Consider the following 17609-nt stretch of genomic DNA (forward strand, 5'->3'; position numbering starts at 1 on the left):
AGTAGATACTGTGATTGACAGTTTGATATTAGTTTATAGAGCTTGGAGATTGGTAGTCATGTCAGTGTGAATATAGTGTGGATATTCTTTTTTGCTGTTTAGTTATTCTGCTGAAACTTGAAGTGCATTCTCTGAATTGGATACAATACCAGGAAGATGGGGTGGATGGATGGAAGCACGCAGTTAACTAAATGTAACAGTCTTGCAAAGACAGCAGCAAACATGATTTCATATAAACTGGCTTGATTACAGGTCATTTAGTCAGCAGTATTATGTAACCGTTTTGAAAGCTGAAGTTTGCCAAATGTTGCCAGCTAGTTTGTGTTTTTTTTATATCTGTGCAGAGACCAGAGTCACTTTGGAAATGCTGTGGCATGAAGGTTAAAGGCTCCTTTCTACTGTTTGTTTTGAACTATCGCAATTCCGCTTTTCATAGCCTTTAAGAGGTCAGGGGATTTTGTTATTCTGTGCTGTGTCAAAGGTTTAAATGTGCATTGGTGGGAGGCTTTGTTCCACCTCTAACTTGGGATTTTTTACTGTAGTCGCTTATTACTTAGGAAGAGACTGTAGCAGGATGACAACCTGCCTAAATTGCAGTTCCAGTGACATCCAATTTGCATCAAGAATAACCATGGCTTTACAGCAGTAACTAATTTACTACTGAATGGAATAAAATAAAGAAATAAGGCTAGTCAGCTAGTCTATAAGTAAGTAAGTAAGTAAAATGTATTTATATAGCACATTTCACAGATAAAAATCACAAAGTGCTATACAATAAGATCAGACATACAAGTTAAAATTAATTAAAAGCCCGTTTGTATAAAAATGTCTTCAGCTGCTTTTTAAAGGAGTCAGTAGAGTCTAGAAAACGGTTACAATTTAATCAACAAGATAACTGATTTAACCGAGGTTAAACAGTGTCCCAGATCTAGCATGTGTGTTTTGCCACCATTAGTCACATAATTCAGGAAAGAAATTCTGTCTTAAATGTTGCTGAAATGTCTTTCTCATTGTGCTGTGCCTAACACTGGACACATGATGCTGCAGGTAGCACTAGCAGCCTTCTTTCCTTGTAGATTAGTGCCCACAATGTGGTTATTTAGTGTTCTGGTTCATATGTCGATTTCTTTTGACAAAGTCTACACAAAACCGTTCATTAACGGAGCAAAGTAATGCGGAATCAGTGGCTAGCAGGGAATCATCTGGATTACTTTACGTTTAGCTAGTTTCAAACTTCCTATAACCACAACAAGTAAGAGAGAGAGATGCTGGTGTTTGGTTTCACCTCAGCACTGAAAGCGACCGAGCTAGAGAGAGGTGGTGTAAGCATGTTTGCTGGAGCCTTAAGTCATATCAACTCACTTAATCACAGTTTTTGGTTAAAGAAGAACTATGTCTTTAAAGCCCAAAAGGTTGATTCTGTTCACCTGGACGTAGCATTTTCAGTGGGAGAAACGTTTCGTCACTCAGCCAAGTGACTTCTTCAGTCTCAGCTGACTGCAGGTTTCCCCAGCCTTATAAACAGTACATTTGCACAATAACTGAAACCAGCCCACTGAATGGGCTGTGAGGTCAGTTCCTTGGTCATTAATATGAAAACCATTGATGAAAGACCACTGATTAATGGCCATGAGAACCATTCAGTGAGTTGGGGAATGGCTGCAATCACAGCAGTGTAAGATGGCGAAAGATGTACCCTTAGGCCCCCTCCTGGAGTCTAGATGAACAGAATCAACCTTTTGGGATTTACTTACCTGGATGACTGAGCATGCATCAAGATATGCCTGCAAAACAAGCTATCTTAGTGGTCCCATTAGCGGCCATTGCTCTGTTGCTAATGTGCAGTGTAGAACTGAATGAATAGACTTTAGATTGATTGGTATCAGAGCCAGTTTTTGAAGTCCGGATTGGACTGATATCCAGTCCAGCTACTGGATCGGTACATGCCCAGTTGAACATTAGTCTTTCACTGTGTAATGAATCCCCTTTTGGGGATGCTCGTTTGTTTTTATTTTTTTTACACTGCTATGCTACAAATGAACTACGTTTGTTATGATTTTGTTTTCTCCTATCATCACAACTTTTTCAGTATTTTGTTGCTAACTGCTTTGAAGCAAGTTCATAGCATGACAGTTTTAAGCTTGTTTTTCTCCAGTGTGGTCATATGATTTGTTGTCTTTGTGCAGTTTTTTAGTAATCCCAAGTTTTTTGGAAAGTGGAGCGGCTGTGCTGAGAGTTTGCACCTGTATTCTGTCTAAACTAAAAGCAATAAGGTTAAGTGAAGTGTCGCGCATCCTCTTAATTTAGCAGGACAATGCGTAGCTTGTCCTGCTAAATTACAAGTGTATCATGCCTGGCATGAACTAGCACATTAACTTATTTGTATTGTTCAGGAGGATCACAGACAATATTGTGAGGGGAAAAGCAAACTTAATATGGTGAGAAAGAGGATCACAAAAGCACTTCAGGGGAAGGAGACAAAAAGTGCTCTATTTCTGTCTACCCGTCCACAATTACCTCATCCATAATCATGGTCCCCCATTGTGTAATTTGTTAGCTTAAACCCCAGATCAGTAGTTTTTTTTCCTTAAAGCAGTATTTGAACTTTAGTCAAATTGTCCAGTCATCTATGTTATGATAGTTTCCAGTCCGTGCTCTTCATGTGCTTCAGCACGCCCGTTAAACAGAGGTGTTGAGAGTTCGATTGTGATCAGACCTGACAGCTCCCTGCTTACAGCTCACCACAGTGAAGTGATAATGTAAGCTCGTAGTCTCGATTTCCCCAACTCAGTGCCAGTCCCAATGAGACTGCCTCCCTTTAACAAAGCAAAAATAAAAAAATAAATACTGTAACAGAAAGACGGTGTTTTATTTATGTAACAATGCATCGTTTGTGTGCCATGTATAGATTACTGCACTAATATGGGGGAAGGGAGACAATGACTCATGACTGATTTTGGACATGAGTTAAACACAAAACCTAAACCAGATTTCCATATAAAAGGATCACTGAGATAGAAAGTTAGAAGCAACATGGGGTTGCTATAGATGGTACAAAACAAACGGTGGACCTGAGAAGTGAAGCCAAGGCAGAAGTGCCTTCAGTTGCCATTCTTTCAATGGTCATCCATCCATCTTCATCTGCTTTATCCGGGGCCGGGTCGCGGGGGCAGCAGCCTAAGCAGAGCACTTTGACATTTAAAAAACAAATAAGAAGAAAGATTCAGGGCCCCAAAATTGAAAATGGAAAGCTTTTTTCTTTTTTTGGCTATTGTTTAATGTGGTGCTACTTTCTCTCTTCTATCTTGCTCTCTGTTTCACCTCAGGGAAGAATTCATTTAAAGTGGTATTAAAGGCCTTGAAAAGTCATACATTTAACTAGTATTGAATGTGTATAAACATGTTTTCGTGCCATCAAGGTTATCCTTGCTAGCTCTTACTTTAGTGCTAAATTCTGTACAGTAAACAATGAGCTGAAAAACGTCTGTTTTGCTCTTAACAACAATTTTCCAACCTTTGGTTTTCTCCACAGAATGCTGCCTTTTTATATGGCCTTGGAATGGTTTACTTCCATTATAATGCATTTCAGTGGTAAGTACTTCTGGAAAAAAAAAGTTTCTCATTGCATGTGTGATCTCTGCCAGTTTTATAATTGGTTTCTCCATGAACCAAGTGGGGATTAAAAAAAAAATCCTTTTCCTTTGCTGTGTAACGGTCTGACCTCGTGGTAAATAAACGCACGTTATGTCACCCCAACTTTGTGTGAGGACCAAGAAACTTGATAAAACCAGAACGGTTTCAGGGAAAGACAGAACAGTTGTAAGGCAAGGTTCCCCTCTGGACTGAAGGCTGCCTTCATGTATCAAGCTAATATGCAGATAAGAGTAAGAGAAATCCTTTTTTGAATTCCCAGTGCTCAATAGGCACTTGACATATTATTGTCAGGCATTAGTTGTGTGTGTGTGTTTGTTGAAGTATTGCTTTCCCAGCTATTGGAAGTACACTTTTCTGTGTTTATGTGATTTATATGCTGTTAACAGGCACTTTTTGTCATTAAATGTTTACATCTTTTGCACTAGAGAAACTTTGTGTGTTATGAATGATGTCTTTGTATTCCATTAAATATTCCCAGTAAGCCAAGAGGCACTGGCTGACCCTCAAGGTTGTGGAATTGGTGTAAGTTATTACCACCTCTGCCATTTAATTTTTTAAAAATTACACATGCTGGTAAAAATATTCTTGACTCTTTTTTTGCTTTCTTAAATCCTTTTAACCTAGGGCTGTTCGATATAACGATATATATCGGATGACGATATAAAAACGTCTATCGTTTCATTTTACGCTATCGTTTGTTTTGTGTTGTCGCAAAATAAACTGTTTACGGCAATATTTTTTCATTGTTTTGATGGTCACTGTAGTGGCTATATTAATTTGTTAAAGTTCTCTCTTTGTCTTATATTTAATATAACCACACTACAGACAGACAAGCGCCTGTTTTTATGCGTTGTCGTTAGCAACAACGACGGTAAAACCACCGCGTGTCTGCTTGTTCCACATAAACCTTTCACAATAAAGCTCAAGATCCTGTTGAGACTTTTCAAAATAAACGGAATCACGTGAAAGAGCAGATTATTTACGGATGAGAAGTAAAAAAGAGCCGTCAGGTGCTAAAAAATAAACCTTAGACTCAAACGTGAGCACAGGCTTTTCCCCGCAGCACGCCGTGTAATAAATACTCACAAAGAAAACGGCGGCCGTTACAACTTATGTCTAAAAATGTATCGTTTCATGCATCGGTTAAAACACTCGACTCCAGGTACACGACGCCCAGCTGGAAACACTTCACGCAAGTCGAGCTGCCCGAGATTCACAGAATTTACAGAAAATGTTACATTTTTGTGATTTATATCGTTATCAGACGATAGACGTCTTAATATCGGGATATGAGATTTTGGTCATATCGCACAGCCCTAGCACAACAGACTTTCCACTTGTGTGTTGTGATTGTATAAAATCTTGGAGGCTAAGACTGTATTCAGATTGTTTTGTTCTGCTGCCGCCTGTGCTGGTGTTGATGTGCAAAGACGTGATGAGCGCTGACACTTATTGCATTAGAATGTAGTAGATAAGTCTGTGATGTGAGTGTAGTCATTTTGCTGCACCGACTGAAGTCCCATCAAACAAATCTTGTAACCAGACTTATGGAAACCAGGGGTGTAGCTTTCTTATATACCAGGCTGTAGAGGCTGACCTGCTGCTGTGTCTGTGCCTGTTACCTTTGGGCCTGTTGATTTTATTGCTTTCATAAGCTACACCAGCAGAACATCTTATTTTTTTCCCTTAGCCTAAGCCAAGCTTTTAAAGCTCGAAAACCTTCTTTAGTAAGTCTTTTACTACATTAGTGCTTTTTGCCCTGTAAGGGACCACCTTGTTCCTGGGTCTATTTCACTGAATCCCCATTGTAGAACTTTTACTTTGATTTAAGATCAAATACTTTTAAGTAATGTCCAGCATTTTTGTCTAATGACCATTATCATTGGTTGGTCATTAGACAAAGGCAGATATTTCCTATCAAATTTAAAATTACATTATACATTGCAGTGCACCGGCTGCATATACACCTGTCAGGCTTTAGGATCAGAAATGACTACTCGTCTGTGCTCCATCAGTTTCAGGAGTAGAAAAATATGATTGGGTGGCTGTTACAGTATTTTCCTATGGAGTACTGGTACCCAGTACTCCATTTTTTAGTACTGGGATTCCAAGCGATCTGAAAATGTGACATCAACAGACTGACGATGAGTCACATGAGCACATCTCTTTCACAAAATTCAAAACTCTAATTTTTAACACCAGGCAACTAGGGAAAGGGCTTCACCTGCATTAGGTGGTACTCAATTTTAATGGAAAAACGACCAAAAGGGGGATCGGGCCGAGCTTGTAAGGTACTATTGGAAAGGGCTATTAGTGTAGCCGAGAGACCTGCGCAGAAAAAGTCTGTGTACAATAAAGAGGAAAAAGATTTTTACGTGAAGTTCTAAATGGTTAATCTTAGACTGCTTGCATGTTTCAAGTGATAAACTATGTCTGAGTTTGCTGAATTGCAGAGAAATGGTTGTCTGCAGAGCCTGCATATTCATCCTTTGCCCTCTTGCTCGCCATATGTAATTCCTTTCCTAAGTGCTTTCTGAGTCTCTCAGTGCAAACAGTGGTTGTAGAGCTGTACAGTCATGTTTCATTCACACTAAGATGAAACCATGGTTTTGACAGGTTTTTGAATCTGTTTGTGTAAAACGGCTGTGAGTGTTGGGGGATGTTAATGGGGGAGGGGAGCATGTCATGTTGGGACCTTAAGGTCAGATTACGTCAATTTGAGCCGGAGGCCCAAAGGAATGCTGAGCTGTCAAACGGTGAATGTTACTTCATAACGCTGTAGTTTTGCATATCCAGAGAGGGATGCTAGCCTATGAATCACAATCCTTTGATTCTTAGTGTTTATTAAAAATAAAAATAAATAAATAAAAAGAAAGCCATAATGGAAGGATAAGATATGAGGTCATTAATGCCATGCTAATTTTGATGTTGAAATAATGTTGGACATTCAATTTCAAATGGTCACCAACCAGTAGCCATATTTCAGATATGCACCTTTTTGTTGTTGAACGGTCTTTTCTAAAGGCCTGGGTCGCCCTCTGTTCATCCTTTGGCTCGAGTCTGCCTTATGCTGTGTGTCACAGCCTATTTGGTAGAGCAGCTTCACTTTGGATTGTGCCATTTAGGGAGGGGAGGGTGAACACAGAGGGGAGGGAGAGAGGGAGGGCCCAGATAAACAGGGAGGAGGGAAGGAGGGCAATGAGTTCAGTCAGGCTGCCGTTTGTGTGTGCGTGTATCTGTGTGTTGCACACAGTCAGCAGTGAGCTGAGTGCCCTGCCATACAGGAGAAGGGCTTCGTGCTGATATGCAGTTGCTATTGTTGTCATAGCTACACAGTGAGTGGCTTCAACTGGAAACTAGTATTTGTCTGTGTTTTAATGTGCTCTCGTCTCTGTAGGTTAGTTTATTTCAATATTGCTGAGAGATCGGTGCTGAAATGTTGAAAGGCTGCTGTCATGCTAGCAAATTTACGATTGCTCTGACATACACTACACTTGTGAAGCCAGACCCGCCGATATAGACAAGATCCACTCTGCAGATACTGTTACTGAATGACAGATTTTTAGCTTGCAGCAAAAGTGTTGAAGAGAAATTTGGGGACTTGAATTTTCAAACTGCTGAGCATACTGTCATTCTTAAATAATCGCTCTCCATTTTCTGCTGGCTGTGCTGTATTTGACATTACAAGGATGGATTTGTTTAAAAAAAAGGAGGGAGGGTTTGCATGTGCACTTTGCTTTTATTTTACAGATAAAAACAAAACGGTACAGCGGAAAGTCTGTTTGCCTTTTTCTGGGCTGAACTGAGAAATTAGTTCAGCATTTTGCTGGCAACTAGGGACCAAGATATGAAGTCCTCTTGTTAGCTTTAATGGAACATTATACCATTGTCACGTCAAGTTTATGTGAACTGAAACCTGTTTCAGACTAGAGTAAAAAAAAGTAGGATGGCAAACTGTGCAACCAGGAAAAACCACTGGTAAATAAGCTTGGCTTTTGGGTGTGTTTGTTTGTTTGTTTGTTTGTTTTTTCTGTCTGGGAACAGTTGAAAGTCAATGCAGTTACCCTCTGGGAGGCCAGAGGCTGAGTGCCCTCTGCTCTGGGCACCCAACTTTGGTCGCAAGGCAACTGCTCAGCCTCTGGGTGGGAAGTCCAAGGCGGGCAGACTCCAGTCCCTCTTCAGTAGATTGATGAAGGTTTGCTGTTAATTGCCGTCTAATCTATAAATGCAGACAAGTTGCCAACAAATTTTAATCAGTGGTTTGCTCAATCACATATGGAATAGCACAAACCTGAGTTACTGTTCGGGCACTGAAAAGCATGTCTTATTTTGTGCCAATGTGTGTAGTTGCCTCTTGGACTGTTTATTTGGAATGAGAGGGAAAGATGTTACCAGAACAAGTGTGTAATTGGCACGGCTGGATGGCTTAAAGCTGTAGCTCTCTTCTGTCGCTCTTCCCTCAGTGTTTATAGCCGAGTCCCACATGTTCCTGCTCCACAATGATGCTGGCATTTTACTGAAACAGTAGAAGTAAACTCAACTTAATGGAAGGAGGAGAATTCTAATGCAAGACACATACAAGGATTCAGCTTAATTTCTGTCTTTATTTTATTTATTTTAAATTATAGTGAGCAGAGCAGGTTCCAGTGTGTCTGAATGTTACAAAAGGGTCAGTGTTAGTTAAATTAATATGCAGAATATTCCAAGTCGTGTGCTTTCCTCTTCAGACACTCGAAGTCAGACGCAACAATACAAAAGTATAATCTGTAAGAATTAAACGCCCTCTCCACTTAGCCAGCTGTGCCACTCAACTTCGATGTTTAATATGAAGTAATGGCAAGATGTTGTTAAAGAAAGAAAGAGTTAATGTTACACCGCAGTAGAGTCCTAAGAAAGCACTCTACTTTGATGGAGGATTTATTTATTTTATTTTGTAAGTCTGCAGTTACCTTGAGAGTTAATAAATATGTATAATTACTCTGCATCTGTAGCAAGTTTCACACCATCACCATGGACTGGAAGTTCTAAGTGTGCAGTGAATGATGGTTGGGTTAGGGTTGAGTTTTTTTCACTCGGCTGCTCTTCTTGGCCCGTCACAACAGTTGCATCATCATTTGCAAAGCCAATAAACTTTGCATGACATTTTATCAGAGATCCTCTCACAGCAGGGCTTTCTAACTGTAGGATGTGAGACTGCAGCCCCGGTGCATAGCATCAGTTAGGTTTCGCACACTGTAGAATACCCCTGATCAATCATATTTGTACACCCGGCACAGTAAGAGCATCTTCATTAACATGCGGACAGCTTGGAACTGACAATAAATAATGTTTTGTTCTTCTAAACATCGTATATGTCAGGTGTTACACATGGATTTCAGGCTTATATGGAGGAACAGTTTGCAATAAAGCAACTCTAAGGTCAAATCCTGCGCTCCACTCGAGTCTCAGTCCTCAAGCCTTCACACAGTTACCGACAATTTCAAACAGAAGTGTTCACACTTGTATCATATTTACCGATTCCTCTTCAGCCTTGTTACCTGCTCCCTGACTTTTGCTCTTGGTGAAATGCTTGTAGTTTGCTGCGTCTTTACTTGTTTGCCCTGTTTAGATCTGGCCCAGCCTGAGGGAGTTGATTCTGCACGGTCCAATGCTGGCAAGTCTGTCCCTGGCCCAGGGTACAGCTCTGCAGGTCGGATGTAGGCGGGAACAGATTTGAGATTGCAGTATTATCACAAACAGATTGCATGTAGAGTGCTTAACAAATGTGTTAAACCACATGTCATAAGTGCCAACTTGTTCCTGAACTGATTCAGAGAAAAACCACCCCCAAAAAACAGTGGTAGCCGACCGACTCGGTCTTATTGCTGTTTTATCCCCATTCTACCGCCATATTGACACACCAGTGTTGATTTGAAGACGGGCAAGTTGACTACAAGTGGTCTCAGACCCTGGTCCCTGACTTTGAAGCCACAATGTACAATTTAAACATGGTGTCAGACTATGTTAACTGTTCATCTGCACAATTTTATACAATTTCTTCAGATTTACTGCAGATTTTTATTTATGTAAAAACAAACAGCGGTGGATGGAGCAGCTACAAAGTTTTGCTTTTCTTTGCATCAGAGTTTTTGATCGGGTGTTTCGATGAAGGACTCCTGCTTGCCTTTTTCCACTAAATGCATTAATGGTGATCACAGGAACAGCACTGCTGTTTACGACACTAGAAACACGTTTTTCTTTCACTCTACCCGAGCTCACCAGCTCGGTAATGGCTCCGCCTCTTTGCTCTTTATGGTGTGTAAACATACTCTGGGTCCACGTTAAACTGTGCCAGCATCATCACTACTGCTGTTATGTTATCATTGTTTTTGTTTAAAACTGGGGCCTGTGTGGGCTTAATGTTGTCAGACCTTTTATTCACACGCTGCTCCTAAACACATTTTTAGTCGCACATGCGCGTGAAACCCTCATGTTTACATCATTTAACACATCGGCGCAATACAGAGCCATGTGTTAACCGAAGCATCGAAGCAAAGTTCGTGTTGAGAAATTTTTCTTTCTTGGAATTACTCAATGAAATGTTGTAGCCCTGAAATGGCTTCTTTACCTACAAGTTATGCTTCTATATGTATGCAAACATGTAACAGCTCAAGTGAGACGCCTCTGGCTCCCACCAGACCACATGAAAAATCATCTTATGAATATAGTAAGCTAACAAAGTGCACATAACTCCATCTTTACTGTAGTGATGAGGGCCTCCACATAGTTGACCCTGTTGTGAACTTTGCAAGCAAGCAAAGAGGAAAAAAAATTTACTTTTGGGAAAAGACACATGCGTGAAGCTCACATGGAACCCATGTGTATCATAGATTTGGGCTGGTAGATACCAATATACAGTAGTGTCTGCAGCACCTTGAAGAATAATGGGAAGATACTAGGGAAGACACTGTCCACTGACCATAAAGGCTACAGTACAATATACTGATACACTGCTGAAGCCATTTTATTTAATTGAAGTAAACAAATTGCCTGCAGCTGTTTGTAAAGTGAAATGATTAAGATTTTTTTTCTGTTGTAAAAGTAGCATCAAGCCTTATCTGGGCTACCTCAACCTGGATAATGTTTCGCAACACTAGAATAGTTTACAGCTTAGCAGCTGTTATGTTATGTATGGGTTAAGTTGCACAGTTGCATCTTGCTGCCTTAAATGGCTAATATTAGGTCCTCATCCCTTATCTCAACCTAATTTCCGAGATGGTTTTACAAATGGGATTTCACTCATTTTCCAAGTTTTTTTTTTTTTTGTTTTTTTTTTTCTTTTCAAAGTAGTATTTACACTTATCTGGTTACCTTGGAGATTTTTATACTCCATATTATTACCATATCCATTCCATTCGCTTCCGCTTCTCCTTTTCAGGGTCGCGGGGGGCGCTGGAGCCTATCCCAGCTGTCATAGGGCGAGAGGCGGGGTACACCCTGGTCGCCAGTCTGTCGCAGGGCCAACACACAGGGACAGACAACCATTCACACTCACATTCACTCGCACATTCACACCTAATGGCAATTTGGATTTTCCAATTAGCCTATCCCCACAAGCTGCATGTCTTTGGACGGTGGGAGGAAGCCGGAGTACCCGGAGAGAACCCACACAAACACGGGGAGAACATGCAAACTCCACACAGAAAGACCCCGGCCTGATGTTGGAATTGAACTCAGGACCTTCTTGCTGTGCGACAACAGTGCTAACCACCGTGCCACCGTGCTGCCCCTATTACCATATCATCATTATTATTATTATTATTATTATTATTATTATTATTATTATTATTATTATTATTATTATTATTGATTGGTAGTGTAGTAAAGTCTCCACATGGGCTATATTGGCATATTTTATTAGGTTAACTGTTTGTATTCATTTCTGTTCTTATTAATCCTCCTATTTTCGTGGTCTTTTTCCAGGGCAATCAAGGCATTCCAGGAGGTGCTTTACATCGATCCCAGTTTCTCAAGAGCTAAAGAGATTCATCTGAGACTGGGATTCATGTTTAAAGTCAACACAGACTACGAGTCAAGCTTAAAGGTAAATTCAATTCAGTTTCAATTCAGTTTTATTTATATAGCACCAAATCACAACAACAGTCGCCTCATGGTGCTTTATATTGTAAGGTACACCCTACAATAAAAGATACAGAGAAAAACCCAACAATCATATGACCCCCTAAGAGCAAGCTCTTTGGCGACAGTGGGAAGGAAAAACTCCCTTTTAACAGGAAGAAACCTCCGGCAGAACCAGGCTCAGGGAGGAGCACCCAACTGATGCGACCGGTTGGGGTGAGAGAAGGAAGACAGGATAAAGACATGCTGTGGAAGAGAGACAGAGATTCATAACAAGTGCAATTCAATGCAGAGAGGTCTATTAACACATAGTGAGTGAGAAAGGTGACTGAAAAGGGAAAAACTCAATGCATCATGGGAGTTCCCCAGCAGCTTATGCCTATTGCAGCATAACTAAGGGAGGATTCAGGGTCACCTGGTCCAGCCCTAACTATATGCTTTAGCAAAAAGGAAAGTTTGAAGCCTAATCTTAAAAGTAGAGATAGTGTCTGTAAATCTAAATAGTAGGGGTGCAACAATACTCGTATCGATATTGAACCGTTCGATACAGTGCTTTCGGTTCGGTACACATATGTATCGAACAATACAAAATTTTTAATTTATTTTATCAACTTTCCTTCTGACTATGCTGTCTGTGTTGAGCGCTCAGTGGATCTGCGCTCGACAGTGCAGCCTAGGCGGAGTAGTCGAACGCAGATTCACTGAGCGCAGCACAAGCTAGCCAGACAGAAGTTAAGCTCTCCTTGCAACATGGCAAACTGAACCTCCCCCACCCTCATTCAGATCTGGCCTTTGGAACTATTTTGGTTTTCATGTGAAGTATGACCCTGAAGGTAAGCGCGTCATGGACAAAAGTAAAACAGTATGTCGGATGTGCCACGCAATGCTCAATTACATGGGTGGGAACTACTGCGTTAGCGCAGTTAGCTCATTAACGTGTTGGCCATCCAGCCCCATGCACGGGGCGATCCGCGGTAGCTCGTTAACGGAGATTTGTTAACATGTTGTGGCTTTAACGTCATTTCAACGAGATTTACGCTGACAGCACTAGTGGGAACACAACGAATATGACTGCACATTTACTCCGACATCATTCTAGTGCAAAGACAAGTGGAAGCAGACAAAAACAACAAGCACGCATGCTACAAACTTTACCCGAGTCATTTAGACAGCCGTTAGCACATGATCCTCCTTATGGGGACCTGATATGTTTAATATGCTGCTGAGAATATAGCCCAGAAGAAGCGTATCGTATAGCTTTTATTTTGGAAAGAGCCGTTTCTCTGTAATAAACTCGCTTTTCCAAAGATGAGTGATTCCTCAATCAGATTTATTATTTTGTTACTTTGTTGTTTCAGCAACATTAAATTTAAAAACTGTACTTTTGAGTTAAAATATATATTTATAATTTTAATAAATGACAAATTAAAAAGGCATGAACTTTTTTTTTTTTTTGTATCGAAAAAATATCGAACCGTGACACCAAAGTATCGAACCGAACCGTGAATTTTGTGTATCGTTGCACCCCTAATAAATAGATATGAAGTTTGAGACAGAATCCAGTCTGTGTTTTAAGGATTTTATTTCAGTGGTGTCATATCTTCCACCTTGTGTTGTTGTATTTTCACTGAGATGGTAAAATATGTTGGACTGAACTGAAGCATGCATGCACAGATAAAATGGGTGATCTGAGGTTGCTATACTGAGGCTGCAGAACAATGTCCAACTTAATAGGATGCACTGTAGAGGACTACTGAACAGATGTTGTCTCACACATTTTAATAATGAAGTTACTGATTTCAGTTGGAATATTCTAAATATCTTGAACTATCCATCACAAAGGACTTGGGGTGACATCTCTGGCTGTGGTCTGACGTGATTTTATAAATGTAGTCAGAAGTAAAGCCATAGGGAAGCAGGCGAGCTATCTTATCTTGTAATGTTGTCATAACAACCTTATCAGCTAATATTGGAGGGATACTGGAAGCATTTGCTATTGTGGGTGTTTAAGTGTATTATACAGTCTTACTTTGTTCTTTGCACATCTAAAGGTTCTGCACCCACAGCTGATAGAAGTGCAGCTAGAACAAATATATACATTTTGACTCGAGTCATCAGCAGAGTGTCCTTGCCTGATGAGAGTGCTGGAACAATTGAATCATTTTGCATTCATGCCACTTAAGTTTCATGAATTCCGATGTACAGTCACAGATAAGAGCCTTTTAACTTTTTAGATAATTCTGACCTCCCTAGTCCTTTGGATCAACACAGGCTGCAGGATCATCTGTCCTGTGTGTCTGTAATCCCCGGATACTTGTGAGTTGTCGAGACAGTAACAAAAGGAAAAAGGCATTCTGACTTTTAGCTGCCGATCTGTTGTCGGGAATCCCTTTGGGGATTGATTGCTATCTGATCCTAGGCTTTGTCCTGTTTCAGACGTTATGTCACACTAGCATACTTATGCCAGTGCACTACAGAAGTTTAGACATGCCAACTGGATATTACAAGTTATACAAAAGTAATATTTATTACACTGCCATCGCAGAGGATTTTATTCATGGTGATTATTTATGAAATAAAAGTTCAAATAACCAGAACTAAGAATAGAAAACTAACTAAGAAAAGATTAAATTCCAATAAGTTACAAGTAAGTTTCAATATTGCAGCAATAGGTGCATCAGTGTATTTAACACTCTGAATGACCACAGTCAGAAAATAGCAGGGGAAGCACTGCAGTAACATTCTTCCAGGCTTACAGAATATGAAGTTCATACATAGGGCTGTTCGATATAACGATATATATCGGATGACGATATAAAAACGTCTATCGTTTCATTTTACGCTATCGTTTGTTTCGTGGTATCGCAAAATAAACTGTTTACGGCAATATTTTTCATGGTTTTGATGGTCACTGTAGTGGCTATATTAATTTCTTAAAGTTCTCTCTATCGCTTATGTTTAATATAATCACACTACGGATGGACAAGCGCCTGTTTTTATGGGTTGTCGTTAGCAACAACGACGGTAAAACCATCGCATGTCCGCTTGTTTATTTTCCACATAAACCTTTTCAAAATAAACTGAATCACGTGAAAAAGTATGCAGAGTGTTTACGGATGAAAAGCAAAAAAGAGCCGTCAGGTGCTAAAAAATAAACCTTAGACTCAAACATTAGAACAGGCTTTTCCCCGCAGCATGCCGTGTAATAAATACTCACAAAGAAAACGGCGGCCGTTAAAACTTATGTCTAAAAATGTGTAGTTTCATGCATCGGTTAAAACACTCGACTCCAGGTACACGACGCCCAGCTGGAAACACTTCACCTACCCGAGATTCACAGAATTTACAGAAAATATTAAATTTTTTGTGATTTATATCGTTATCGGGACGATAGATGTTTTATATCGGGATATGAGATTTTGGTCATATTGCACAGCCCTATTCATACATCTTTTGGGGAAGGTATAATAAGTGCCAGACACACAAACTCAGAAACATATCGCTGTGATCTCAGTCAGCAGCACAGGAGCTCCTCCTCTCCTCTGATGGCCATGGAGGATCTAGAAGGAAAAAGGTCGAGGTGGTCACATTTTCTTAAAAGTAAGTTGTGAGTTAGTGTTGCCTGATCTCCCTGACTTTCTTTTTTTTCAGTCAGACTAAGTAACCTAGTTTGAATGTGAGTAGAAATCCTGCCGAAACACGTTTGAGCTGTATGGTTCAGAGGTCTATGAATTCAAATAAATTTGTCATTGATAGAAAAAAGCTGCAACATACACATTTAAACAATTCTCTCTCCAAAGAAAACACACCGACATCAGATTAACAGATAAGATGACACAAGAGGAAGTGATGTAAATATGTGCATGTAGTCAGCAAGGTGAATTACATTTCCAGAACAATACCGACAGTCCTGTATATGTGCAAGAAACGAAGTGTGCAACACTCGGAATTTAAGATGCATGACACGTGTCTTAACTATATCAAGAAAATATTCTGTATTGGTTAATGGTGAAAGAAGTATTTCCTAAAGCTTGACATTTTCAGTTTACAGTTTATTACCAAAGGTTTTAAGAGTTTATACACATGGTGCTCTGTGGAGCTAACTAGGCTGCACGCGTTGCACGTCTTCACTCGGTGTTGGAGGCCACCCCTCCCTGTTTGTTCTGGCTCGCTGCCAACACATATACACACACAACTGCCCCACTTATCTAAAGGGAGGGGTGGTCTCTCACGCAGAGGAGCTGAGATTGAATAAATGTAAGAAACAGAAATGAGAAAGGAATCAGAAACTGTTTTCTGTAGTAAATGCGTGCAGGAGGGAGAGGGAGGGAATGTAGAAATGGACTTTCCTGAAGGATGCATGTTTCAAGGCGCAGAGCATCAAGTGACTGAGATGCCTTGAGTTTCTAAGAACACATTGCAATGTGAATCACTGCATGTAACTGCACCAAACTTGGATTTACCATAAAGCGCAGACAATTTCATCCCATTAGTGTCTGCTAATGTGGTTAATGAGAGAAGAGGAAATGATTTGGCCCCAGTGTGCTTTAAATTGAGGTTATATGAGTTGGCTGCTTCTGTAGAGCTGCGTAGCCATAGAGAAGAGCTTTGAGCTGAGAAAGAGAGGTGAGATTTGGGTTGGGTGAGGGAGGGGGGATGTAGAGGTGGTGTTTCCCTGCCTGTTCCAGCTTTGAGGTATTGTGTGTCATCTCTCAGCACTCTCCACCGCAGCCGTCTGCTGAATAGTAATCAGTGACACCAGGATAGAAGAGGGGGAAGGAGGTGGCGTGAGAGAGGGAGGGAGAGAGACAAAAAGAAAGATTGCAAAGAGACAGAGAGAGAGTGAGGAAAGCGAGACATGGGGAGGGAGGTGGAATGCCAAGCTGACAATCCTGCTGCATTATCTGCCTGATGGTAGAGCAAGTGTGAAAGGGAAGGAGGGAAAGGATAGAAGAGGCTGAGGCGGAGATCTACTGGAGGATGCTGTGGGGTTCCACGAGGAGTGTGATGTGAAAGCGATCTAGGTAAAAGCATTTGTCTTTGCCTCTGTTGCTTGACATTAAAGCATGTGGATGCAGTAGTCTGGTGTTTAGTGGCTCGTAGCGCTGTTTAAAAGGGAGTTTGTCCTAAGCAGGGTCCTCTGTGTGTGTCTGCGTGTGTGCGCATGCATGTGTAAGTGTGTGTGTGTGAAGCTCCACTGGCCCAGGGTGAAGCATGCAAAGAAAGATCCAGCTGGACGGCTCTTGATTTTTATCTGGCTGACATTGACCGTCTGTGCGGCTGCTGTCGCTCCAAGACAGCGGGCGCCTCCTTTTTATGTGTGTGCCTGTGCTTATAGCTGTCTTTTTCCCCAGCATGGACCGCTGATACCGGTGCTTGCCTTTTAAGGTTAAAGCAAGAAATCCTCTTTGATTTGACCAGTTCAGCAACAGCAGCAGTACAGTTTGTTCCAAAAGTGTGCGTGCCATTGAAAGAAGTTCAAGGTTTTGGGATTTTCCTCGTGCTCAGGTGCTGACAGGTTTTACTGACCCAGATTCTAGTGGTGCCTTTTTAAATGCACAAAGCATCATTTGGGACTGCATAGGGTTACAGTGCAGCAACCCTAGGGACTGAAAAAGGGCTCCAGTGATTCGTCCAAATAATCGATGACATCAACTATAAAAATTAATTGATAGGGGAATTTTATTGTCGATGCATCATATCATAAATTTATTTTTGTAACTGCAATACACTACAGGAAGCTATAGGGCAGTATCGCCTATATCGTCTGCCAAGACTGCAGACAATACTAACGAAGAAGAACGTAGCGCGAACGGCAAAACAGGAGGACGGAAGAA

At 40.8% G+C, this 17609-nt stretch overlaps 1 protein-coding gene across 3 annotated transcripts in view; it reads left to right on the top strand.

Moving 5' to 3' along the window:
• Window positions 1-17609, top strand: part of kdm6a (lysine (K)-specific demethylase 6A) — a 45616-nt gene that overhangs the window by 6225 nt on the left and 21782 nt on the right. For 2 of the 3 annotated variants that reach the window (XM_040006697.1, XM_040006698.1), the window contains exons 5-6: window positions 3533-3591; window positions 11617-11737. In XM_040006697.1, coding sequence (XP_039862631.1) covers window positions 3533-3591; window positions 11617-11737 — 180 coding nt within the window. Of the gene's footprint in view, window positions 1-3532; window positions 3592-11616; window positions 11738-15124; window positions 16797-17609 lie in introns of those variants that run through there. The other variant, XM_040006699.1, reaches the window with a different exon arrangement.

The sequence above is a fragment of the Simochromis diagramma genome, unplaced genomic scaffold, assembly GCF_900408965.1.
Source record: "Simochromis diagramma unplaced genomic scaffold, fSimDia1.1 OVJJ01000514.1, whole genome shotgun sequence".
Lineage (NCBI taxonomy): Eukaryota > Metazoa > Chordata > Actinopteri > Cichliformes > Cichlidae > Simochromis > Simochromis diagramma.